Genomic DNA, 27,853 nt, shown 5'->3' with positions numbered 1-27,853 from the left:
CCCTGTATATAGCCTCCACATTGACTCTGTACCAGTACCCATGTATATAGCCTCCACATTGACTCTGTACCGATACCCCCTGTATATAGCCTCCACATTGACTCTGTACCAGTATCCCTGTATATAGCCTCCACATTGACTCTGTACCAGTACCCTCTGTATATAGCCTCCACATTGACTCTGTACCGATACCCCCTGTATATAGCCTCCACATTGACTCTGTACCAGTACCCCCTGTATATAGCCTCCACATTGACTCTGTACCAGGACCCCTGTATATAGCCTCCACATTGACTCTGTACCAGTACCCCTGTATATAGCCTCCACATTGACTCTGTACCAGGACCCCTGTATATAGCCTCCACATTGACTCTGTACCAGTACCCCTGTATATAGCCTCCACATTGACTCTGTACCGATACCCCCTGTATATAGCCTCCACATTGACTCTGTACCAGTACCCCTGTATATAGCCTCCACATTGACTCTGTACCAGTACCCCTGTATATAGCCTCCACATTGACTCTGTACCGATACCCCCTGTATATAGCCTCCACATTGACTCAGTACCAGTACCCCTGTATATAACCCCACATTGACTCTGTACCGGTACCCCCTGTATATAGCCTCCACATTGACTCTGTACCAGTTCCCCTGTATATAGCCTCCACATTGACTCTGTACCGATACCCCCTGTATATAGCCTCCACATTGACTCTGTACCGATACCCCCTGTATATAGCCTCCACATTGACTCTGTACCAGTACCCCTGTATATAGCCTCCACATTGACTCTGTACCGGTACCCCCTGTATATAGCCTCCACATTGACTCTGTACCAGGACCCCTGTATATAGCCTCCACATTGACTCTGTACCGATACCCCCTGTATATAGCCTCCACATTGACTCAGTACCAGTACCCCTGTATATAACCTCCACATTGACTCTGTACCGGTACCCCCTGTATAAAGCCTCCACATTGACTCTGTACCAGTACCCCTGTATATAGCCTCCACATTGACTCTGTACCGAACCCCCTGTATATAGCCTCCACATTGACTCAGTACCAGTACCCCTGTATATAGCCTCCACATTGACTCTGTACCAGGACCCTTGTATATAGCCTCCACATTGACTCTGTACCAGGACCCCTGTATATAGCCTCCACATTGACTCTGTACCAGGACCCCTGTATATAACCTCCACATTGACTCTGTATCAGGACCCCTGTATATAGCCTCCACATTGACTCAGTACCAGTACCCCTGTATAAAACCTCCACATTGACTCTGTACCGGTACCCCCTGTATATAGCCTCCACATTGACTCTGTACCAGTACCCCTGTATATAGCCTCCACATTGACTCTGTACCGAACCCCCTGTATATAGCCTCCACATTGACTCTGTACCAGGACCCCTGTATATAGCCTCCACATTGACTCTGTACCAGGACCCCTGTATATAGCCTCCACATTGACTCTGTACCAGTACCCCCTGTATATAGCCTCCACATTGACTCTGTACCAGGACCCCTGTATATAGCCTCCACATTGACTCTGTACCGGTACCCCCTGTATATAGCCTCCACATTGACTCTGTACCAGGACCCCTGTATATAGCCTCCACATTGACTCTGTACCGGTACCCCCTGTATATAGCCTCCACATTGACTCTGTACCAGTACCCCCTGTATATAGCCTCCACATTGACTCTGTACCAGTACCCACTGTATATAGCCTCCACATTGACTCTGTACCGGTACCCCCTGTATATAGCCTCCACATTGACTCTGTACCGGTACCCCCTGTATATAGCCTCCACATTGACTCTGTACCAGTACCCCCTGTATATAGCCTCCACATTGACTCTGTACCGGTACCCCCTGTATATAGCCTCCACATTGACTCTGTACCGGTACCCCCTGTATATAGCCTCCACATTGACTCTGTACCGGTACCCCCTGTATAGAGCCTCCACATTGACTCTGTACCAGTACCCCCTGTATATAGCCTCCACATTGACTCTGTACCGATACCCCCTGTATATAGCCTCCACATTGACTCTGTACCAGTACCCATGTATATAGCCTCCACATTGACTCTGTACCGATACCCCCTGTATATAGCCTCCACATTGACTCTGTACCAGTATCCCTGTATATAGCCTCCACATTGACTCTGTACCAGTACCCTCTGTATATAGCCTCCACATTGACTCTGTACCGATACCCCCTGTATATAGCCTCCACATTGACTCTGTACCAGTACCCCTGTATATAGCCTCCACATTGACTCTGTACCAGGACCCCTGTATATAGCCTCCACATTGACTCTGTACCAGTACCCCTGTATATAGCCTCCACATTGACTCTGTACCAGGACCCCTGTATATAGCCTCCACATTGACTCTGTACCAGTACCCCTGTATATAGCCTCCACATTGACTCTGTACCGATACCCCCTGTATATAGCCTCCACATTGACTCTGTACCAGTACCCCTGTATATAGCCTCCACATTGACTCTGTACCAGTACCCCTGTATATAGCCTCCACATTGACTCTGTACCGATACCCCCTGTATATAGCCTCCACATTGACTCAGTACCAGTACCCCTGTATATAACCCCACATTGACTCTGTACCGGTACCCCCTGTATATAGCCTCCACATTGACTCTGTACCAGTTCCCCTGTATATAGCCTCCACATTGACTCTGTACCGATACCCCCTGTATATAGCCTCCACATTGACTCTGTACCGATACCCCCTGTATATAGCCTCCACATTGACTCTGTACCAGTACCCCTGTATATAGCCTCCACATTGACTCTGTACCGGTACCCCCTGTATATAGCCTCCACATTGACTCTGTACCAGGACCCCTGTATATAGCCTCCACATTTACTCTGTACCGATACCCCCTGTATATAGCCTCCACATTGACTCAGTACCAGTACCCCTGTATATAACCTCCACATTGACTCTGTACCGGTACCCCCTGTATATAGCCTCCACATTGACTCTGTACCAGTACCCCTGTATATAGCCTCCACATTGACTCTGTACCGAACCCCCTGTATATAGCCTCCACATTGACTCAGTACCAGTACCCCTGTATATAGCCTCCACATTGACTCTGTACCAGGACCCTTGTATATAGCCTCCACATTGACTCTGTACCAGGACCCCTGTATATAGCCTCCACATTGACTCTGTACCAGGACCCCTGTATATAACCTCCACATTGACTCTGTATCAGGACCCCTGTATATAGCCTCCACATTGACTCTGTACCAGGACCCCTGTATATAACCTCCACATTGACTCTGTACCAGGACCCCTGTATATAGCCTCCACATTGACTCTGTACCAGTACCCCTGTATATAGCCTCCACATTGACTCTGTACCGATACCCCCTGTATATAGCCTCCACATTGACTCAGTACCAGTACCCCTGTATATAGCCTCCACATTGACTCTGTACCAGGACCCCTGTATATAGCCTCCACATTGACTCTGTACCAGGACCCCTGTATATAGCCTCCACATTGACTCTGTACCAGGACCCCTGTATATAGCCTCCACATTGACTCTGTACCGGGACCCCCTGTATATAGCCTCCACATTGACTCTGTACCGGTACCCCCTGTATATATTCTCCACATTGACTCTGTACCAGGACCCCTGTATATAGCCTCCACATTGACTCTGTACCAGTACCCCCTGTATATAGCCTCCACATTGACTCTGTACCAGGACCCCTGTATATAGCCTCCACATTGACTCTGTACCAGGACCCCTGTATATAGCCTCCACATTGACTCTGTACCAGGACCCCTGTATATAGCCTCCACATTGACTCTGTACCAGGACCCCTGTATATAGCCTCCACATTGACTCTGTACCAGGACCCCTGTATATAGCCTCCACATTGACTCTGTACCAGGACCCCTGTGTATAGCCTCTCTATTGTTATTTTACTGCTGCTATTTAATTATTTGTTACTTTTATTTGTTATTCTTATTTTATTTTATTTCATTTTTTTGGGTACATTTTTTATTTTTTTAAACTTCATTACTGGTTAGGGGGCTTGTAAGTAAGCATTTCACTGTCAGGTCTACAGTGTTGTATTCGGGCATCATGTGACAAATACAATTTGATTTGATAATACCTGAGTGTTTTAGTAAAAAAAAAAAAAAAAAGACCATTCTAGAACTCTCAAAAATCCTCCATGCGTTTTTTTTCCCCCAAAGCACATTATGCAAAATCAAGAGATGGAATGAAGAAGAAGGCATAGACTAAATCATGGAGGATATAATGTGAACAGAACTAGCAGCACAAAACATTAGAGGGAAAAGAAAACAAACCTTACAACTTTTTATTTGTTTTTTTTTGAAGTCTTTCTTTGAAGCAGCAGTGTAAATCTGCTCTCTGAGATCCTGTTGTTAGTGAGAGAACTAGGTCACCTTTAAGACTGGTTATTTGGACGACCCAATTACCTTAGGAAGGGAGGACATAATAAATGCAGCCAAGCAGATGGCCAAACATGCTATTGGGTTTTACTCTCAGACCCTCAGGTTTTGGGTGATAAGATCAGTTGCTATACATGCAATTATTTTTTTTATTTCCGGGATTCAAACCATCAAAGATGAGCAACATCTCACCACATGGCGATCGAGTTTTATAATCGTTATGTCCTGTTGTGGTGTAAACACAGTAGAGCCGACAAATCCACAATCTATGTCCCAGTAACTCAGGCAGGTAAAATCTTATTTGATTTTCTATGTGTCAACAGACAAAAGCTGGAATTGCCCTGCTGTATAACAAGGAGACCAGTAATACTTATGATGTTCGTCTGAAGCTGACAAAAGAGGTGTTGACCATACAGAAGCTGGATGTGGTTTGCACGAGAGGGGGTGACCCACAATTAAATGTAAGTACTTAAGATCTACCTTGACATTAGGGGTTTGCATGGGTGTCACAGTGGGCTTTCCTATACTTGGATAAACCAGGCACACATAACTAACCCTTTAAACTCAAACTGGTATTTGTGTGTGAATATATTTGTGCTCCTGTTGCTCGGCGTTCATTGAAGGTGACCTGAAGGGACTTCAGTTCCGTTCACAACAATACCTTTTTGATGATGACGACACCTCAGCTGGCCTTTTCACTTCCTGATACTGATGTCAGAGCTCACGATAGCTTTAGTTGGATGTAATTGGGGACAGGAAATTCTCTGACTCACATTGAGCTTTAGTATGGTCGTCAATTGTATAGCATACATAAGTGTACCGAAAATCTATAGTCATGGAAGTATTATTTTTTTTATGTGTTACCATGGAGACATTCTGTATCTGTCAATCTTGGGGGTTTTGATAGTGAGGATAAGTGGAGGATAAATGCCATAACCCATTTGTTATGCTCCAACCTTGTTTCAACATTTCAAGATTATTTTACCAAGGTCAAATCCCATTTTTTAAAGCACAGAACTGTCGTTCTCCGAAGGCAGGCTGCTGGAGGTCTGGGTATCAGCATCAAAGTAAGTGTTACATTTTCATCAATACAACATCTAAAGGCTATTGGACCTTTTTGAAAAGAGATTCTGGACTAACAAACCTTAACGCGATGGTAAATCTAAACGCAGTTGGTAGTCAGAATTGTTTTTGTTTGTTTGTTGTTGCTATTTTCACTATTACAATTATCAGCTGACTTGCTGGCGTTGGCGCGAAAGAGCTGGATTTTGATGAATATACAAGTTGTGAGTATGTGGAGACTTGGCCCCTCACTGGCCAATCAGAACGTGCTCCATGGTGAAATATGTGGCTGCTTCCAAGTTGTGTGTTTATGGTCTTTTATGTATTGCTTTGGAATCAACTCCAATTCCAATGTTAGTCCGTTATAGTTTGTTACATGGCTTTACAGAAATGGAGAAAAAATAAATAAATAAAATGTAGACCTATCTTTTGTTAAATATGTTAATAACTTGAACCCATTTGCTGTCCACATTGTTCTAAGCAATTCTATGTCTTCAATAGCATTCACACTGATATAGGGGCCTGTCCTACTGTGCATTACATTATGGCTGAGAATTGACATGCCAAACAAGATTAAATTCATTATTGATAAGGCCTAACAAGAGAACAAATAATTCTAATCAAATTCTAAACAAAACGAAACAACAACCTATTTTAAATAGGCTACGTCACACTTACAGGCCCCGTCATTTCTCCCTGTGGACATATAATATTAAAGAGACTATGGAGGGTTTTACGCACGTCCAACACGGGACCTTCAGGTCAAAAATAATGTGGACCTTTCTACAATGCAGAGATAAAAAGGGAATTTTGGCTCACTGTTTTCCTCCTCTCAAACTTTACATGTTAATAAAGCTTTGGTGATTAAGATTTATTTCCAAGCGGTTTTAGGAGACAAACCGTTTATCGACAGTCTTGACTACTTTGCGATCGCATTGGGGCAGAACAACAACAGAAAAATCCTTCATTGAGAGGAGGGGAGTCTATGCTTTGTTTTCAATCGAATAAAACAAAATGGGAAAAAATATATATTTTTTCTGTTTCTAAATACAAAGTATAAAGGCACCAAAAGCCAGTTTGGCTACTCATGTTCAATGCCCATATGGGCAGTGTGCATCACGGCAGGATAGACTGTGTTTCAGCTGTCAGATTTCATGACATAACCAACTGTGTTACCACTAAAACCAGCTTTTGGTTGGTAATAAATATCCGTCTCAGTGCTGCTTGAAATTAGCACTTTGGACACGCCTCAAATATTTCCACCCCTCCCATCTGAGCGCAGGCGAGCTGACATAAGACCGGTAAATTGCCGAACCTGGTTTTTACATGACGAAATTGCTAACAAACGTGCGTTTGATACTAGCGGCGCCTTTGTTATTATGGGGTATTGTGTGTAGATGGAAGAAAAAACGATTGAATCCATTTTAGAATAAGGCTGTAACGTAACAACATGTGGAAAAAGTCAAGGGGTCTGAATACTTTCTGACTGCACTATATATATATATATATATATATATATATATATATATATATATATATATATATATATATAAATGTTACACATGTTACACATTTTAAAATGACCTTTCTCTCGTGTCTCCCAGGGGGGTGCTGAGCATAAAGTGCCTGTGGTCATTTCAAAGATGTTTAAAGATCAAGTAGGTAAGGCAGTATTGAACATTTCTACCAGTGATGTGGACTGAAACACCTGATAGTGATGTGGACTGAAACACCTGATAGTGATGTGGACTGAAACATCTGACAGTGATGTGGACTGAAACATCTACCAGTGATGTGGACTGAAACACCTGACAGTGATGTGGACTGAAACACCTGACAGTGATGTGGACTGAAACACCTGACAGTGATGTGGACTGAAACATCTGACAGTGATGTGGACTGAAACACCTGACAGTGATGTGGACTGAAACACCTGACAGTGATGTGGACTGAAACACCTGACAGTGATGTGGACTGAAACATCCGACATGTTTAGTACTGTTATGAACAATATCAATATACAACACTTTAGGTTATGTTCCCCTCATGTCTATATGTTTCTATGTCAGGTAATTATTGTATTACTACATTGGTAACCAGAATGCAGTTTCTCAACTGTACATGGAAATCTGCTGACGAGGTCTATAAAACCATGGTTTAATTGTAACGAATAAGAACTAGACCCATTCTGTTAGAGCCTCCCGCTGCTCAGGATAACCCTGAGATTGAACCCTAAAATAGAAGGGCATCTTCTCTTTTGCCACATCCCCCAATTCCTTTCTGGGTAGTGAAAGCAGAAAAGCATGCTTCTAGTCACCCAGAGAGGAACATGCTTCTAGTCACCCAGAGAGGAACATGCTTCTAGTCACCCAGAGAGGAACATGCTTCTAGTCACCCAGAGAGGAACATGCTTCTAGTCACCCAGAGAGTCACCCAGAGAGGTACATGCTTCTAGTCACCCAGAGAGGAACATGCTTCTAGTCACCCAGAGAGGAACATGCTTCTAATCACCCAGACAGGAACATGCTTCTAGTCACCCAAAGAGGAACATGCTTCTAGTCACCCAGAGAGGAACATGCTTCTAGTCACCCAGAGAGGAACATGCTTCTAGTCACCCAGAGAGGAACATGCTTCTAGTCACCCAGAGAGGAACATGCTTCTAGTCACCCAGAGAGGAACATGCTTCTAGTCACCCAGAGAGGAACATGCTTCTAGTCACCCAGAGAGGAACATGCTTCTAGTCACCCAGAGAGTCACCCAGAGAGGAACATGCTTCTAGTCACCCAGAGAGGAACATGCTTCTAGTCACCCAGAGAGGAACATGCTTCTAGCCACCCAGAAAGGAACATGCTTCTAGTCACCCAGAGAGGAACATGCTTCTAGTCACCCAGAGAGGAACATGCTTCTAGTCACCCAGAGAGGAACATGCTTCTAGTCACCCAGAGAGGAACATGCTTCTAGTCACCCAGAGAGGAACATGCTTCTAGTCACCCAGAGAGGAACATGCTTCTAGCCACCCAGAGAGGAAAGTTAACATTCTTCTTCAGAAATGGAAATCTTTTCAGCAGTTAAGAAGTTTCATTGTTTTGTTAACGCCGCTGCAAATGAGTTAATATCCCGATTAGTTCCGTATTTCATGGTTTATTGTGCTCCTGAGAGCTCTATGATGTCAGTGGAGATTAGGCAGACAGGAACATGGATATTTCCATCACATTGCCATGTATGAAATGAGTCATTATCTTCTAATGTTTTCATTAACCTTTCACACTCAACCTGCAGCATACCAAACCGGAAAGTTATTCGTTGGGGACGCTATGTTACAGGTTAGTGCACCCTCAGGTCAGAGGCGAAAGACGGAGAGATGTGCTCTTTGAATTTTAATTGAGCTTTCTTTCTTTGGAATGGGAGTTGTAATTTCACTTAAGGGAACCTGAAAAGGAGCTATTTGATACTTTTATAAAATCAGTTGGAGATATTTGCATTGATTACACAACCAACAGATGAACAAACATATATTTATTCACATGACTATATAGGGGCGGCAGGGTAGCCTAGTTGTTAGAGCATTGGGCCAGTAACCAAAAGGTTGCTAGATCGAATCCCCGAGCTGACAAGGTAAAAATCTGTCATTCTGCCCCTGAACAAGGCAGTTAACCCGCTGTTCCTAGGCCGTCATAGTGAATAAGAATTTGTTCTTAACTGACTTGCTTAGTTAAATTAATAAAAATACAAAACATGCTGGTATAGGTATGTTCTCTCATGTGCAATTATCCTGTTGCCTTTGAAACACACATCTTACAATAAACTAGAGATTCTAGACATGGTTGTAAATTACGGAACAATATTTACAACGACACTGAACTGTCTTTATCATAGTTACAGTATACAGCACCACTCAGAAAACATGAGCATCCTTAGTGTCTCTACAGTGACTTTATCTTACATGTCCAAAAGCAAAAGAAGATTGCATCTATTTGCATCACTTACATATGCCAAGGTCACTGTAATTGCCATGGAGTTGGTGTTTCACTTCTAAATGAGAGTGTTTGTTAACTTTGTTCTTAATCCTTTCTTGTTTCCTCCGTTTAGATCAACGGTATCAATGTCGAAAACTGTAGTCACGAAGAAGTTGTGAGTATATAATTTATTCAGCTTTTGCACAGACACATATATTTTCCCCCAGATTTAAAATATAAACATTTTTTTTCCCTGTGATTCCGCAAAACGGAGAGAAGCTTGGCCAAGTGAGCGGAGCTCTGTCATGTCAGACTCATTGAGTTTGTTTTGTTTTTTACTTGTCTGGACTGTGACAAATCGATAAGGAGTAGATTCATCACACAAAGAGTGCACGGAAATTGAGCTCCTAGTTTAAGAGAGCTATGATTCATCAGTCTCTGTCTGTCTGTCTGTCTGTCTGTCTGTCTGTCTGTCTGTCTGTCTGTCTGTCTGTCTGTCTGTCTGTCTGTCTGTCTGTCTGTCTGTCTGTCTGTCTGTCTGTCTGTCTGTCTGTCTATATATATAGCTGTTCTCTATTATTCACCTCCCGAAATTCAATGCAATTTCACTTAAAAAAAAATATACTTAAGACAGCTTGGCTTAATACGCTTTAATAGTAACAGACTATAGCAAAAAGAGTAACCACTGACGTTGTTGGGAAGAAGTCGAAACAACAGCTTATGGTAGTTTTGTTATTTTATCACTCCTGCAATGTCATTGGAAAATACTTAATTTGGCCTGCTGCTAACCCCCCCTGCTAAAAAACGTATTTCTTGACTTGGCTCTGTTTGTGCCATACCAAGTATAAATACCATCTACAAATCAGATAATGGGGTTGTCTGATCTCAGACACGGACAGGGTAATTACTTTCCATTGTTTGCTTGTATCTTGCTAGCTTGTCACCAGCGAATGAAAGGTTATATTTGAAGATATAGTAGTGCATGTGATTACTGAAGAGACATCACTTCAGACAGGGTTAACTGCTGCTTGCATGTTCTGTATTTATTTCAAGTGTTGCGTCACGTCTGTGCTTAAGTGCTGTACAGTGACATGTACTTGTAGGTGGCTATTTTTATTTTATCTGAGAGAAGAACTCTCTCTCTCTCTCTCTCTCTCTCTCTCTCTCTCTCTCTCTCTCTCTCTCTCTCTCTCTCTCTCTCTCTCTCTCTCTCTCTCTCTCTCTCTCTCTCTCTCTCTCTCTCTCTCTCTCTCTCTCTCTCTCTCTACCCCTGTCTCTCCCTCTCTCTCTCTCCCCCTCTCTCTCTCCCCCTCTCTCTCTCCCCCTCTCTCTCTCTCTCTCTCTCTCCTCTCTCTCTCCCCCTCTCTCTCTCTCCCTCTCTCTCTCTCTCTCTCTCTCTCTCTCTCTCTCTCTCTCTCTCTCTCTCTCTCTCTCTCTCTCTCTCTCTCTCTCTCTCTCTCTCTCTCTCTCTCTCTCTCTCTCTCTCTCTCTCTCTCTCTCTCTCTACCCCTGTCTCTCTCTCTCTCTCTCTCCCCCTCTCTCTCTCTCCCTCTCTCCCCCTCTCTCTCTCCCCATCTCTCTCCCTCTCTCTCTCCCTCTCTCTCTCCCTCTCTCTCTCCCCCTGTCTCTCTCTCTCTCTCCCCCTGTCTCTCTCTCTCTCCCCCTGTCTCTCTCTCTCTCCCCCTCTCTCTCTCCCTCTCCCTTTCTCTCCCCCTCTCTCTCTCTCCCTCTCTCTCTCTCTCTCTCCCCCTCTCTCTCTCCCTCTCTGACTCTCACTCTCTCTCTCCCCCTCTCTCTCTCCCCCTCTCTGATTCTCACTCTCTCTCTCTCCACCTCTCTGACTCTCACTCTCTCTCTCCCCCTCTCTCTCTCCCCCTCTCCCCCCCCCCCCTCTCTCTCTCGACCCCCACCCCCTGGTAGGTTCATCTCCTGCGGACTGCTGGGGAGGAGGTCACCATCACTGTGCGGTACCTCAGGGAAGTTCCATCTTTTCTAAAGCTCCCATTGGGTAAGAGTTCTGAGTGGAAGCACCATGTGCCATGGCGTACTCTGCACTGTAACTACGCATTCAAAAAATGGAGAGGGAAGCTCAAGTGAAACTGTCCGTTGGTTGACTGTCGTCTGGTCATTTTTTTTTTGACTCAACCAATGGCCTGAAGTCATGTTCATAAGCTTTCCTTTGTCTTCCTGTGGCAGCTGATCTAACTGAGGGTTGCTGTTTTCTGTAGAGGATTGATTAGAACAGTAGCTGGGACTTCAGTGCCAAGCTAATGTCATATCAGAGGCCTGCATTTGTCTCTGCTGGCCTCCCTGCCTGGCCTGCGGCATGCCGGAGACAGAATGTCAGCAGGCTGGTGTATTCTGTGGTTACATTGAATGTTTTTGGTCTGTTTTTAACAATGTGATAACGAGGTTGGCACATAATTGCTCGGTGTCCAAAATCCTAGCAGCCATATTGGAACGACTACATAATGAGTCTGGAAATGGTCCTTTGAAGTTGTCGGCATGGTGAGTCAACAATGAAGCTTTTGAGCTTTATGCTGATTGGTTGGATGAGAGAAAGGAGCTCCATTAGACCTAGTTGTATTCTCAGCTATGCTAATTCCCCACATGGTCCGGGTCCCAGGCTAGGGGACCAATGCTTTTGACAAGACATACTAGCACAAGGCCCTCTTTAAATTCTCTACTGCCTGGCCAAGGTGCTCTGATACCTGAGGTACCCAGAGAGGCAGCTGTGGTGCTCTGGTACCTGAGGTGCCCAGCGAGGCAGCTGTGGTGCTCTGGTACCTTAAGGTGCCCAGAGAGGCAGCTGTGGTGCTCTGGTACCTGAGGTGCCCAGAGAGGCAGCTGTGGTGCTCTGGTACCTGAGGTGCCCAGAGAGGCAGCTGTGGTGTTCTGGTACCTGAGGTGCCCAGAGAGGCAGCTGTGGTGCTCTGATACCTGAGGTGCCCAGAGAGGCAGCTGTGGTGCTCTGATACCTGAGGTGCCCAGAGAGGCAGCTGTGGTGCTCTGATGCCTAAGGTGCCCAGCGAGGCAGCTGTGCTGCTCTGATAACTAAGGTGCCCAGAGAGGCAGCTGTGGTGCTCTGATACCTGAGGTACCCAGCGAGGCAGCTGTGGTGCTCTGATACCTGAGGTGCCCAGCGAGGCAGCTGTGGTGCTCTGGTACCTGAGGTACCCAGAGAGGCAGCTGTGGTGCTCTGGTACCCGAGGTACCCAGAGAGGCAGCTGTGGTGCTCTGGTACCTGAGGTGCCCAGAGAGGCGGATGTAGTGTTCTGGTACCTGAGGTACCCAGAGAGGCGGATGTAGTGTTCTGGTACCTGAGGTACCCAGAGAGGCGGATGTAGTGTTCTGGTACCTGAGGTACCATGAGAGGCAGCTGTGGTGCTCTGATACCTGAGGTGCCCAGAGAGGCGGATGTAGTGTTCTGATACCTGAGGTGCCCAGAGAGGCAGATGTAGTGTTCTGATACCTGAGGTGCCCAGAGAGGCAGATGTAGTGTTCTGGTACCTGAGGTACCCTGAGAGGCAGCTGTGGTGCTCTGATACCTGAGGTGCCCAGAGAGGCGGATGTAGTGTTCTGATACCTGAGGTACCCAGAGAGGCGGATGTAGTGTTCTGATACCTGAGGTGCCCAGAGAGGCGGATGTGGTGCTCTGATACCTGAGGTACCCAGAGAGGCAGCTGTGGTGTTCTGATACCTGAGGTACCCTGAGAGGCAGCTGTGGTGCTCTGATACCTGAGGTACCCAGAGAGGCTGATGTAGTGCTCTGATACCTGAAGTGCCCAGAGAGGCAGCTGTGGTGCTCTGGTACCTGAGGTACCCAGAGAGGCAGCTGTGGTGTTCTGGTACCTGAGGTACCCAGAGAGGCAGATGTAGTGTTCTGATACCTGAGGTGCCCAGAGAGGCGGATGTAGTGTTCTGATACCTGAGATACCCAGAGAGGCAGATGTAGTGTTCTGATACCTGAGGTACCCAGAGAGGCAGATGTAGTGTTCTGATACCTGAGGTACCCAGAGAGGTGGATGTAGTGTTCTGGTACCTGAGGTACCCAGAGAGGCAGATGTAGTGTTCTGATACCTGAGGTACCCAGAGAGGCAGATGTAGTGTTCTGGTACCTGAGGTACCCAGAGAGGCAGATGTAGTGTTCTGATACCTGAGGTACCCAGAGAGGCAGCTGTAGTGTTCTGATACCTGAGGTACCCAGAGAGGCAGATGTAGTGTTCTGATACCTGAGGTGCCCAGAGAGGCAGATGTAGTGTTCTGGTACCTGAGGTACCCAGAGAGGCAGCTGTAGTGTTCTGATACCTGAGGTACCCAGAGAGGCAGATGTAGTGTTCTGATACCTGAGGTGCCCAGAGAGGCAGCTGTGGTGCTCTGATACCTGAGGTACCCAGAGAGGCAGATGTAGTGTTCTGATACCTGAGGTGCCCGGAGAGGCAGATGTAGTGTTCTGATACCTGAGGTGCCCAGAGAGGCAGATGTAGTGTTCTGATACCTGAGGTACCCAGAGAGGCAGATGTGGTGCTCTGGTACCTGAGGTGCCCAGAGAGGCAGCTGTGGTGCTCTTATACCTGAGGTACCCAGAGAGGCAGATGTGGTGCTCTGGTACCTGAGGTGCCCAGAGAGGCAGATGTGGTGCTCTGATACCTGAGGTGCCCAGAGAGGCAACTTTGGTGCTCTGATACCTGAGGTGCCCAGAGAGGCAGCTGTGGTGCTCTGCTACCTGAGGTGCCCACAGAGGCAGCTGTGGTGCTCTGATACCTGAGGTGCCCAGCGAGGCAGATGTGGTGTTCTGGTACCTGAGGTGCCCAGAGAGGCGGATGTAGTGTTCTGGTACCTGAGGTACCCAGAGAGGTGGATGTAGTGTTCTGGTACCTGAGGTGCCCAGAGAGGCGGATGTAGTGTTCTGATACCTGAGGTGCCCAGAGAGGCGGATGTAGTGTTCTGATACCTGAGGTACCCAGAGAGGCAGATGTAGTGTTCTGATACCTGAGGTGCCCAGAGAGGCGGATGTAGTGTTCTGATACCTGAGGTGCCCAGAGAGGCAGCTGTGGTGCTCTGCTACCTGAGGTGCCCAGAGAGGCAGCTGTGGTGCTCTGATACCTGAGGTGCCCAGCGAGGCAGATGTGGTGTTCTGGTACCTGAGGTGCCCAGAGAGGCGGATGTAGTGTTCTGATACCTGAGGTACCCAGAGAGGCAGATGTAGTGTTCTGATACCTGAGGTACCCAGAGAGGCAGATGTAGTGTTCTGGTACCTGAGGTACTCAGAGAGGTGGATGTAGTGTTCTGGTACCTGAGGTACCCAGAGAGGCAGATGTAGTGTTCTGGTACCTGAGGTACCCAGAGAGGCAGATGTAGTGTTCTGATACCTGAGGTACCCAGAGAGGTGGATGTAGTGTTCTGGTACCTGAGGTACCCAGAGAGGCAGATGTAGTGTTCTGATACCTGAGGTACCCAGAGAGGCAGATGTAGTGTTCTGATACCTGAGGTACCCAGAGAGGCAGATGTAGTGTTCTGGTACCTGAGGTACCCAGAGAGGTGGATGTAGTGTTCTGGTACCTGAGGTACCCAGAGAGGCAGATGTAGTGTTCTGATACCTGAGGTACCCAGAGAGGTGGATGTAGTGTTCTGGTACCTGAGGTACCCAGAGAGGCGGATGTAGTGTTCTGGTACCTGAGGTGCCCAGAGAGGCAGATGTAGTGTTCTGGTACCTGAGGTACCCAGAGAGGCAGATGTAGTGTTCTGGTACCTGAGGTACCCAGAGAGGCAGATGTAGTGTTCTGGTACCTGAGGTACCCAGAGAGGCAGATGTAGTGTTCTGATACCTGAGGTGCCCTGAGAGTTGGATGTAGTGTTCTGATACCTGAGGTGCCCTGAGAGGCAGCTGTGGTGTTCTGGTACCTGAGGTGCCCAGAGAGGCGGATGTAGTGTTCTGGTACCTGAGGTACCCAGAGAGTTGGATGTAGTGTTCTGATACCTGAGGTGCCCAGAGAGGCAGATGTAGTGTTCTGGTACCTGAGGTACCCAGAGAGGCAGATGTAGTGTTCTGGTACCTGAGGTACCCAGAGAGGCAGATGTAGTGTTCTGGTACCTGAGGTACCCAGAGAGGTGGATGTAGTGTTCTGATACCTGAGGTACCCAGAGACGTGGATTTAGTGTTCTGATACCTGAGGTACCCAGAGAGTTGGATGTAGTGTTCTGGTACCTGAGGTACCCAGAGAGTTGGATGTAGTGTTCTGATACCTGAGGTGCCCTGAGAGGTGGATGTAGTGTTCTGGTACCTGAGGTACCCAGAGAGTTGGATGTAGTGTTCTGATACCTGAGGTGCCCTGAGAGGTGGATGTAGTGTTCTGATACCTGAGGTACCCAGAGAGGTGGATGTAGTGTTCTGATACCTGAGGTACCCAGAGAGGCAGATGTGGTGCTCTGCTACCTGAGGTACCCAGAGAGTTGGATGTAGTGTTCTGGTACCTGAGGTACCCAGAGAGTTGGATGTAGTGTTCTGATACCTGAGGTGCCCTGAGAGGTGGATGTAGTGTTCTGGTACCTGAGGTGCCCAGAGAGGTGGATGTAGTGTTCTGGTACCTGAGGTACCCAGAGAGTTGGATGTAGTGTTCTGATACCTGAGGTGCCCTGAGAGTTGGATGTAGTGTTCTGATACCTGAGGTGCCCTGAGAGGCAGCTGTGGTGTTCTGGTACCTGAGGTGCCCAGAGAGGCGGATGTAGTGTTCTGGTACCTGAGGTACCCAGAGAGTTGGATGTAGTGTTCTGATACCTGAGGTGCCCAGAGAGGCAGATGTAGTGTTCTGGTACCTGAGGTACCCAGAGAGGCAGATGTAGTGTTCTGGTACCTGAGGTACCCAGAGAGGTGGATGTAGTGTTCTGATACCTGAGGTACCCAGAGACGTGAATGTAGTGTTCTGATACCTGAGGTACCCAGAGAGTTGGATGTAGTGTTCTGGTACCTGAGGTACCCAGAGAGTTGGATGTAGTGTTCTGATGCCTGAGGTGCCCTGAGAGGTGGATGTAGTGTTCTGGTATCTGAGGTACCCAGAGAGGTGGATGTAGTGTTCTGATACCTGAGGTACCCAGAGAGTTGGATGTAGTGTTCTGGTACCTGAGGTACCCAGAGAGTTGGATGTAGTGTTCTGATACCTGAGGTGCCCTGAGAGGTGGATGTAGTGTTCTGATACCCGAGGTACCCAGAGAGGTGGATGTAGTGTTCTGATACCTGAGGTACCCAGAGAGGCAGATGTGGTGCTCTGCTACCTGAGGTACCCAGAGAGTTGGATGTAGTGTTCTGGTACCTGAGGTACCCAGAGAGTTGGATGTAGTGTTCTGGTACCTGAGGTGCCCTGAGAGGTGGATGTAGTGTTCTGGTACCTGAGGTGCCCAGAGAGGTGGATGTAGTGTTCTGGTACCTGAGGTACCCAGAGAGTTGGATGTAGTGTTCTGATACCTGAGGTGCCCTGAGAGTTGGATGTAGTGTTCTGATACCTGAGGTGCCCTGAGAGGTGGATGTAGTGTTTGGTCGCTGCTTGTGTGTGTTTTAGTTTTTGTTTGTAATCTTGTCTGCTGATTCTGTTTACTGTGGCACCACCATTTCACTTAATCACTTCCTGAGTGTATGTACTTGTGCCTGGAGAATAAAGGTGAGGCTGATCCTGTGGCTGATTCTGTGGCTGATTCTGTGGCTGATTCTGTGGCTGATTCTGTGGCTTATTCTGAGGCTGATTCTGAGGCTGATTCTGAGGCTGATCCTGTGACTGATTCTGTGACTGATTCTGTGGCTGATTCTGTGGCTGATTCTGTGGCTGATTCTGAGGCTGATTCTGTGGCTGATTCTGTGGCTGATTCTGTGGCTGATTCTGTGACTGATTCTGTGACTGATTCTGAGGCTGATTCTGAGGCTGATTCTGAGGCTGATTCTGTGACTGAGGCTGGTTTTGTGACTGAGGCTGATTCTGAGGCTGATTCTGTGACTGAGGCTGGTTTTGTGACTGAGGCTGATTCTGAGGCTAATTCTGATTCTGAGGCTGATTCTGATTCTGAGGCTTATTCTGAGGCTGATCACATGAAGTATTTCATGTTTCAACAATATAACATTTGCTCTCATGGTTTTCAGGCTCTCCTGTACCATCCGCTGGTCAAAGAGTCTCTTCCCCACTATTTGACAGTGGTTTACATTTAAATGGGAATTCTAGCAACACAGTAAGTAAACCTTAATGACATTGCATTGTTTTTCTTACGTTAAATGTTCTTGTGATTCCGGTATCATGCATTAATTTCACACTAATACACAGCGACAATTTTCGAAAGCTCCCAATACACCTGGTTTGAGGATTTGATGTCTTGTTTAGACTGAGGGTGGAGGCGAGGATGTAAGTTGACAGGTGTAAGGAATCCTACAGTGACCCCCACATCTACAGTGTCTATGGAAAGTGGGATGTGTATGTGGACAGAGGTTTAATCCTAGACACATGGAAAGTGGGATGTGTATGTGGACAGAGGTTTAATCCTAGACACATGGAAAGTGGGATGTGTATGTGGACAGAGGTTTAATCCTAGACACATGGAAAGTGGGATGTGTATGTGGACAGAGGTTTAATCCTAGACACATGGAAAGTGGGATGTATATGTGGACAGAGGTTTAATCCTAGACACATGGAAAGTGGGATGTATATGTGGACAGAGGTTTAGTCGTAGACACATGGAAAGTGGGATGTATATGTGGACAGAGGTTTAATCGTAGACACATGGAAAGTGGGATCTATACAGAGTGTGTGGGGCAACAGAAGACAGACATCACTGGGGCTAAAGATTTTAGAAATGAGGAAAGGGACGATAAAGCGGGGGAAGGTTTCGGGACTCCACCCGGAAGGGCAGATCCCGAGTGGAGAGCCATACCCTCTGTGTGAGACGATAGCGGGGAGCCGGGTTCCGGTGGCGGTCCGTCTGTCGCCGATACCTGGAGGTGGTCTTGAGAAGAACGGACCGGGCTCTCTTTTCTGGGCCAAGGATATGCTGACTTCTTGCTCAGGTAAGAGCGGAGGCTGATAATCCAAGGAACACTCGAAAGGGTGAGAGACCAGTGGCCAAGCAGGGAAGGGTGTTGCAGGCGTCCTCCTCCCACACAAGTTGCTGGCTCCAGGTGGTGGGGTTGGCAGAGACGAGGCAACGAAGAGCCGTCTCCAGGTCGTGATTGGCTCACTCCAATTAGCTGTTAGATTGGGGATGAAACCCGTAGGACAGGCTGGCCGATTACCCAATAAGGGTGCAGAATTGAGACAAGAACTGACCCAATAAGGGTACAGAATCGAGACAAGAACTGAGGACCAAAATCGGAGAACATGTCGACCGGAAGTCCATGGATCCAGAAGATGTGCTGTACCATGAGCTGGGCCGTCTCCTTAGCTGAGGGTAATTTGGGAAGGGGAATGAAATGGGAGTTTTTGGAAAACCTATCCACTACCGTAAGGAGGGTGGTGTTGCCATCAGACGGAGGGAGACCAGTGGCATAGTCCAGTGATATATGGGACCATGGGCGGTGAGGAACAGGGAGTGGTTGAAGGAGGCCTAGCGTTGCTTGCCGCGGAGTCATATTCTGCACGCACACTGTGCAGGCGGCGCCGAACGTGGTGACATCAGGAACCATGGTAGGCCACCAAAACCATTGTCAGAGGAAAGCCAGAGTCCTGATGGAGCCTGGGTGGAAGGTAAGGTTAGAGGAATGAGCTCATTCAAGGTGGTGGACCGCCACCCTTTGTCTCCTGAGCCCATTCAAGGACCGGGGACCGGGCAGAATCTGGGACAAACAACCGGTTAGCCGGGCCCCCCTCAGCCTTGTGGACCAGGCTCTCAATACCTCAGACGAGTGTTGCTGCCAGACAGGAGGTAGGGATGATGGTCAGACGGTGTAGCTGCAGAGCTATGCAAGCGAGAGAAGGCATCAGGGGTCACACTTTTGGACCCAGGGCAGTAGGAGATGGTCAAATTAAAGCGAGTGAATAACAGAGCCCGACAGGCCTGCCTTGAGTTGAGGCGCTTGGCAGTGCAGTGATATTCAAATTCTTATGGTTGGTGCACACTAAGAATGGATGTTCAGCCCCTTCTAGCCAGTGTCTCCACTCCTCCAGCGCCATCTTGACTGCAAAAAGTTCCCGATTTCCCACGTTATAGTTCCTCTCAGTGGGATTAAGACGATGGGACAGGAAAGCGCAGGGTTGCAGCTTTTGGTCCTGGGAAGATCACTGTTACAGGGCGACCCCCCCACTCCAACTACTGAGGCGTCGACCTCCACCACCAACTGACAGGATGGGTCCGGATGGATTAAGATCGGGGCTGTGGTGAATTGATGTTTGAGATCCGAAAATGCCCGGTCAGCAGCTGGGGACCACGTGAGCGGAACCTTGGGTGAGGTAAGTGCAGAGAGGGGGGAAGCCAGGGGGCTGTGGCCCTGGATGAAGCGGCAGAAGAAATGAGCAAATCCCAGGAAACGTTGAAGCTGCACTCTGTATGTGGGTTGGGGCCACCCCACAACCACTCTCACCTTGTTAGGATCCACCTGAATGTTCCCTGCAGCGATGACGTATCCCAGAAAAGAGATTGGAGTGAAGGAATTCATATTTCACAGTTTAAACAAACAACTGGTTCTCCAGGAGGCGCTGGAGGTCTTCTTGGAAGGGGAGAACGGGAATAGACCAGGATGTCGCCGAGGTAGACAAACATGAACTGGTTCAACATGACCAGGGCCTGGAACACTGTGGGAGCGTTGGTCAGTCTGAATGGCATAACCAGGTACTCATCGTGTCTGCAAGCCATGTTAATGGCTTCCATTCGTCTCCTTCTTGTATTTGAACCAGATGGTAGGAGTTCCCGAAGGTCCAACTTCGAGAAAATGGTCGCCCCCTAGAGAGGCTCAAAAGCTGAGGAGAGGAGTGTTTTTTTTTACTGTGATGCCATTAAGATCCCGGTAGTTGATACAAGGGCGCAGGGTTTTGCCCTTCTCCACAAAGAATAACCCTACGCCGGCTGGAGAGGCGGAAGGACGAATGAGCTCTGCGGTCAGAGAGTCCTCAATGTTCCCTCATATGGTCTTGATCTCCGGACCTGACAGGGAATAAAGCTGCCCCCGAGGCGGCGTAGTGCCCAGGAGGAGGTCAATGGCGCAGTTGTAGGGTCTATGCAGAGGAAGAGATGTGGCGCGGCCCGTGTTTAAAACCTGAGAGATCTAAGGCTTTCCCCAATTCCACAGGAGGACGTCCAGGGGCAGGCTGCGCCGCATTGAGACGATGTGACATAACGAGCTCCTACCCAGGATAGAACCCGTAGCCCAGTCGATCAGGGGTATGTGCTTCTGGAGCCATGATAATCCCAAAACCACAGTTACATGAGGAGACTCACAGTGGTTACCTGACACTCACAGGTTGATGGGAACCGTACTGTGAGTGACCCTGTCGATAGAGCGTCCGTCCAGTGCTATGGGGGCCATGGGAATGGAGAGGTGTTGTGTGGAGATGGCCAGCTCCGACACCAGGGTAGCGTTCATAAAGCTCCCGTAGGCCCCAGAGTCCATGAGCACCTGAAGAGATGGCCTGAAGTACCACAATACAGACAACTTTTGGAGTTCAGTCTGCGTAAACATTCCTCAGGAGACAATCTAGCCCTGCCCAGTTGTATGGGCTCCGGAGGAGGTGAGTCGACAGTCCTCGATGATTCCCGAGGGAACTTGTGTGACATCGGATTCTCTCGGGAATGCAGGCATACGGGACGTCCGGGATTCTTCGGGGGCGAAGGGGAACCCGTGGACGAGCTTGTGTGGCCGGGAACAGACCTCCCCTCCCTGCTGCATTCCCGTAACCGCCCATCGATCCTTTTGGTCAAGGTTATGAGGGAGTCGAGGTCATGGCATTCCGCCAAGGTATGAAATCCCTCCACAAAGTTATGTGGTAACTCCTTGTGTCTTCCAATGGTGGCTCTTTGGAGGGAGACAGTGTTGCGGAGCTGGTCCAAGTCTGCTGGGGCAGTCATGCCCAGTTCGTACTATCACGACTCAGGATATGACACAGATGCAGACACAGGAGGCGGATAGTTCGATTCTCAGAATGTTTATTATAACAAAGGGGCAGGCAAAGGGCAGGTCTAGGGCAGGCAGAGGTTCGTAAATCCAGGTCAGAGTCAATCCGGGACAGAACGGCAGGCGGGCTCAGGGTCAGGACAGGCAGAAAGGTCAAAACCAACAAGACTAGAAAACAAACCTTGAGAACAGGAGAAAACAGGAAATACGCTGGTAAGACCTGACAAAACAAGACGAACTGTCAACAGACAAACAGAAAACGCAGGTATAAATACACAAAGGATAATGGGGAAAAATAGGAGATGGGGGAATGGGGGGGTGGAGACATGCACAAGACAGGTGAAACAGATCGGGGTGTGCCTGCCAGCAATAACATCTGCTAGTAGGTGGAACCTGAGCGTAGTATTGAAACCGAGACTGTTGGTACATGTTACACAAATAAGTAGCTGCTTAAATATCTTAATGTAAATATACAGTACACGTAAATCATTATCTAAGGGAAAAATGCAGCATTGCTTTGCCAAATCCTGATTTTACCATCCTACATCACAGTGATCTGAATGCCCTAAAACATAGTCTTTTTCCAGCATATACATTGCATTCCATGCAGATTAACATTCTTACAAAGGCCACATATTCTACATATTCATGTTTTGTTAGCATCAGTATGGATATCATAATGGGTCAGCTGGCTGGGTTATCATAATGGGTCAGCTGGCTGGCTGGGTTATCAAAATGGGTCAGCTGGCTGGGTTATCACAATGTGTCAGCTGGCTGTGTTATCACAATGGGTCAGCTGGCTGGCTGGGATATCATAATGGGTCAGCTGGCTGGGTTATCACAATGGGTCAGCTGGCTGGCTGGGTTATCACAATGTGTCAGCTGGCTGTGTTATCACAATGGGTCAGCTGGCTGGCTGGGATATCATAATGGGTCAGCTGGCTGTGTTATCACAATGGGTCAGCTGGCTGGCTGGGATATCATAATGGGTCAGCTGGCTGGGTTATCATAATGGGTCAGCTGGCTGGCTGGGTTATCACAATGGGTCAGCTGGCTGGGTTATCACAATGTGTCAGCTGGCTGTGTTATCACAATGGGTCAGCTGGCTGGCTGGGATATCATAATGGGTCAGCTGGCTGGGTTATCACAATGGGTCAGCTGGCTGGCTGGGATATCATAATGGGTCAGCTGGCTGGGTTATCACAATGGGTCAGCTGGCTGGCTGGGATATCATAATGGGTCAGCTGGCTGGGTTATCATAATGGGTCAGCTGGCTGGCTGGGTTATCACAATGGGTCAGCTGGCTGGGTTATCACAATGTGTCAGCTGGCTGGGATATCATAATGGGTCAGCTGGCTGGGTTATCACAATGGGTCAGCTGGCTGGCTGGGATATCATAATGGGTCAGCTGGCTGGGATATCACAATGGGTCAGCTGGCTGGGATATCATAATGGGTCAGCTGGCTGGGATATCATAATGGGTCAGCTGGCTGGGATATCATAATGGGTCAGCTGGCTGGGATATCATAATGGGTCAGCTGGCTGGGTTATCATAATGGGTCAGCTGGCTGGGATATCATAATGGGTCAGCTGGCTGGGTTATCATAATGTGTCAGCTGGCTGGGATATCATAATGGGTCAGCTGGCTGGGTTATCACAATGGGTCAGCTGGCTGGGTTATCATAATGGGTCAGCTGGCTGGGTTATCATAATGGGTCAGCTGGCTGGGTTATCATAATGTGTCAGCTGGCTGGGATATCATAATGGGTCAGCTGGCTGGGATATCATAATGGGTCAGCTGGCTGGGATATCATAATGGGTCAGCTGGCTGGGATATCATAATGGGTCAGCTGGCTGGGTTATCATAATGTGTCAGCTGGCTGGGATATCATAATGGGTCAGCTGGCTGGGTTATCATAATGGGTCAGCTGGCTGGGATATCATAATGGGTCAGCTGGCTGGGATATCATAATGGGTCAGCTGGCTGGGTTATCATAATGTGTCAGCTGGCTGGGTTATCATAATGTGTCAGCTGGCTGGGATATCATAATGGGTCAGCTGGCTGGGTTATCATAATGTGTCAGCTGGCTGGGATATCATAATGGGTCAGCTGGCTGGGTTATCACAATGTGTCAGCTGGCTGGGATATCATAATGTGTCAGCTGGCTGGGTTATCATAATGGGTCAGCTGGCTGGGATATCATAATGGGTCAGCTGGCTGGGATATCATAATAGGTCAGCTGGCTGGGATATCATAATGGGTCAGCTGGCTGGGATATCATAATGGGTCAGTTGGCTGGGATATCATAATGGGTCAGCTGGCTGGGATATCATAATGGGTCAGTTGGCTGGGATATCATAATGGGTCAGCTGGCTGGGATATCATAATGGGTCAGCTGGCTGGGATATCATAATGGGTCAGCTGGCTGGGTTATCACTGAACATACTTTTTTTTGTTCAATGATCAATGAGTGCAGCTGATTCAATTCACAAAAATACTTCATTCCCTGATAGTCTTTGAACGTTAAATATTTGGCATGAGCAGGCTGGATATCAGAGGGAGATTTATCCCTGTATCTGTTCAGTGTGTTGTTATAATTCAGCTAGACGATCCTGGAGCACTGAGCTCTGTGGACTGCATTATCACTGTATTCTCATATTATTCACATACTGTTTTCACCTGTGGGATAATATACTACCTACGCATAAACAAGTCAGGTTTCACTTAATGTGACACAATGGGTCAGCTGGCTGGCTGGGATATCATAATGGGTCAGCTGGCTGGGTTATCACAATGGGTCAGCTGGCTGGGTTATCACAATGGGTCAGCTGGCTGGCTGGGATATCATAATGGGTCAGCTGGCTGGCTGGGATATCACAATGGGTCAGCTGGCTGGCTGGGATATCACAATGGGTCAGCTGGCTGGCTGGGATATCACAATGGGTCAGCTGGCTGGCTGGGATATCACAATGGGTCAGCTGGCTGGCTGGGTTATCACAATGGGTCAGCTGGCTGGGTTATCACAATGGGTCAGCTGGCTGGCTGGTTTATCACAATGGGTCAGCTGGCTGGCTGGGATATCACAATGGGTCAGCTGGCTGGTTTATCACAATGGGTCAGCTGGCTGGGTTCTCTACAGTAAATGCTGAGGTCAGGTGGCTGGGTTCTCTACAGTAAATGCTGAGGTCAGGTGGCTGACAAACACAATTAGCTGGGCAGTTTCCTCACACACACACAACAACAACAACAAAAATACTCTCCCGAGTTGAAAAATATGCAATAGGAAAAGCTGCCTTGAAGCCACAACAAACTGCTCACATCACGTTTGGATCACTGGATTGTAGAGTATCAGGAGTGTTCAATTATGCATCCTCTGGTGTTTTCCTTAGTGAGGAAGCAGGACATAGATGACATGTTTTAGCTTGTTTGGTTTCCTCTGGACAAATGATAATAGCAGTCAACAACCGTGCACCATGTAGACTAGATACTGAATCCCATGGTGGAGTGGCTTTTTTAAACCTCGTTCTCCCTGCAACTGATGAATGTAGCTGAAACTGGTGGGGAAAAAATGCTGCTCTGTAATTGCTTAGTTCACACAAACAAACAAAAAATGATTATCCCAGACAGTTTTCCCCCTTCTTTTAGCATTCTTGTTTTCCTGCCTGCAGGTGATTTTATAATTCTCTAAGCTTGTCATCTCTTCTAGGTGCCGTCAGCATTGCAATGATTGACATTGTTTCCCTTTCATTGCCTCCCAGGAGGTCTTCCTATTGATTCATTTACATGCCTCCAAATAATGACGCTTTGTTTTTTTGTTTGTTTTTTGCCTCCTGAAATATCACAAGCTATAGAAGAGGGAATTCTACGAAGGACAAGCGTGGCAGCTTAGCTTTTGGGTTCCCCACGTCCTAGGTGTAAGCAGAGACCTTGTCCCTCTAGTCCGCGATGACAGATAGTATTACATTTCCTGTCATCTCTACCACTCAACTTTCAAAGTATAGTCGAGTGTAATTATTGAGCGTCTCTACATAAACTGAACAAGGAAGAATCGTTTGCTGTGGAAAGTAGCCATGATTGGTTTATAGGCCTTAGGTCAGAGGGAAAGCAAATTATTTGTTCAACAACATGTGCCAGGTACTACGATTGGCAAATGGGTAAATGCCATTGTGAAATCCAAACGACATTGTAAGTTAAAGATGTGCTCACTAGGTTACCATAAGTGATCACTAATCACTAATAATGAATAGGGTAATCATCCTTTCGAGTGCAAAATGGACTGAAAGAAGGATGTTGTTTTTAGAAGGCCCTTTGAATGTACAATGATCAAAGTGACCCAGCCAGTGAATGAGAGGAGACCCTCACTGCCTTCTTCATCTGACCCACATAGGCTCCATCCTCGCCCTCCAAACCCTCGGCTATTGAACCAAAGTACGAGAAGCGCTGGCTGGATGCAGTGTCCCTACCCTTGTTGATGGCCCGAGTCTCCAGATACAAAGCCGTAACGGCTAAATTGAGGTAAGGTAATCCCGTGTGATGTAATTCACCTCTGAGGCGCACAGTTTCTGTTGGTTTTACAAGCACTTTTCATTTAGGTGAGAGGGTGTTCACTCCCATATCTATCCCCTTGCATACAAGGTCAGCGATGCAGCAGGGCCCAGACAGTGAAGCATGATAGGAAGGTTTGACTTTAACACACTGAATTGGTTCTTCTAGAGATTTAAACGACATCAAATGAATGCAGGAAATCCCAACAAATGTTATTCTCCTTCCTTTTTCTGCTAGATAATCAATCAAATTCAATAAAGCCCTTTTTTTACATCAGAAAATGTCACAAAGTGCTGTACAGAAACCCAGCCTAAAAAACCCTAAACAGCAAGTAATGCATATGTAGAAGCACGGTGGCTAGGAAAAACTCCCCTAGAAAGGCAGGAACCGAGGAAGTGATGTAAGAGATATGGCAGTCCTCTAGAGCCCCAAATGGAGCTGTTATTTTAGAAATAAACAAAGAAGTAATCAATGGATATCTTTGTTACTTATAACTGAAATACATTATCGCTGTTTGTCACGACATGATACCAAATGATGCATTATGGTCCTTGATTCTGTGAATTCTAAATAAAACTAAAAATATATGAAAAGAGTGAAAGTGCTCTTTAAACATGTTTTTTTTTAAATGTATTATTGATACCCATAATCACACTTTTCAGGCTTAATTAATGAAGACAATATTGAGTGGATTTATTTTATAAGAAGTAATTATCTGGCACTAAAAAATATTTATATGAAGGCACTGCTTCAGCATATTAATGGGAAGATTTATTATATTCCATTTGATGAGTTCTATCTAATTAAGGATGAGACCTTATTAGTGTTTTTGGAGATGACAACATGGCACTAACTAACTTTGAATAAAGTTTTGACCAGGATGTGTATGTAAACATGAGTCATCTGTGAACAAGATCTTTCTTTCTGTCTACATCATTATCCACACTATTAAGGTTATTATCCTCATCACCTACGTCATTATGCTCACTGTCTACATCATTATCCCCACTATTAACATTATTATCCTCATCATCTACGTCATTATGCTCACTGTCTACATCATTATCCTCATCATCTACGTCATTATGCTCACTGTCTACATCATTATCCTCATCATCTACGTCATTATGCTCACTGTCTACATCATTATCCTCATCATCTACATCATTATGCTCACTGTCTACATCATTATCCCCACTATTAACATTATTATCCTCATCATCTATGTCATTATGCTCACTGTCTACATCATTATCCTCATCATCTACGTCATTATGCTCACTGTCTACATCATTATCCTCATCATCTGCGTCATTATGCTCACTGTCTACATCATTATCCTCATCATCTACATCATTATGCTCACTGTCTACATCATTATCCTCATCATCTACGTCATTATGCTCACTGTCTACATCATTATCCTCATCATCTACATCATTATGCTCACTGTCTACATCATTATTCCCACTATTAATGTTATTATCCTCATCATCTATGTCATTATGCTCACTATTAACGTTATTATCCTCAACATCTACGTCATAATGCTCACTGTCTACATCATTATCCCCACTATTAACGTTATTATCCTCATCATCTACGTCATTATGCTCACTGTCTACATCATTATCCCCACTATTAACGTTATTATCCTCATCATCTACGTCATTATGCTCACTGTCTACATCATTATCGCCACCATCTACGTCAATATGCTCACTGTCTACATCA

The 27,853-nt window shown here is 46.9% G+C and overlaps 1 protein-coding gene across 2 annotated transcripts in view; it reads left to right on the top strand.

Moving 5' to 3' along the window:
* LOC139374373 (gamma-2-syntrophin-like) overlaps nt 1–27,853 on the top strand; it is a 76,729-nt gene that overhangs the window by 16,287 nt on the left and 32,589 nt on the right. The window contains exons 2-9 of one of the 2 annotated variants that reach the window (XM_071115415.1): nt 4,800–4,937; nt 5,492–5,543; nt 7,143–7,200; nt 8,818–8,861; nt 9,628–9,669; nt 11,415–11,502; nt 17,623–17,708; nt 25,962–26,089. In XM_071115415.1, coding sequence (XP_070971516.1) covers nt 7,182–7,200; nt 8,818–8,861; nt 9,628–9,669; nt 11,415–11,502; nt 17,623–17,708; nt 25,962–26,089 — 407 coding nt within the window. In that variant the 5' untranslated portion in view covers nt 4,800–4,937; nt 5,492–5,543; nt 7,143–7,181. Of the gene's footprint in view, nt 1–4,799; nt 4,938–5,486; nt 5,544–7,142; nt 7,201–8,817; nt 8,862–9,627; nt 9,670–11,414; nt 11,503–17,622; nt 17,709–25,961; nt 26,090–27,853 lie in introns of both variants that reach the window. The other variant, XM_071115414.1, reaches the window with a different exon arrangement.

This window comes from Oncorhynchus clarkii, chromosome 19 (assembly GCF_045791955.1).
Source record: "Oncorhynchus clarkii lewisi isolate Uvic-CL-2024 chromosome 19, UVic_Ocla_1.0, whole genome shotgun sequence".
NCBI classification, from domain to species: Eukaryota; Metazoa; Chordata; class Actinopteri; order Salmoniformes; family Salmonidae; genus Oncorhynchus; species Oncorhynchus clarkii.
This window is presented reverse-complemented; position numbering and strand designations above follow the sequence as displayed.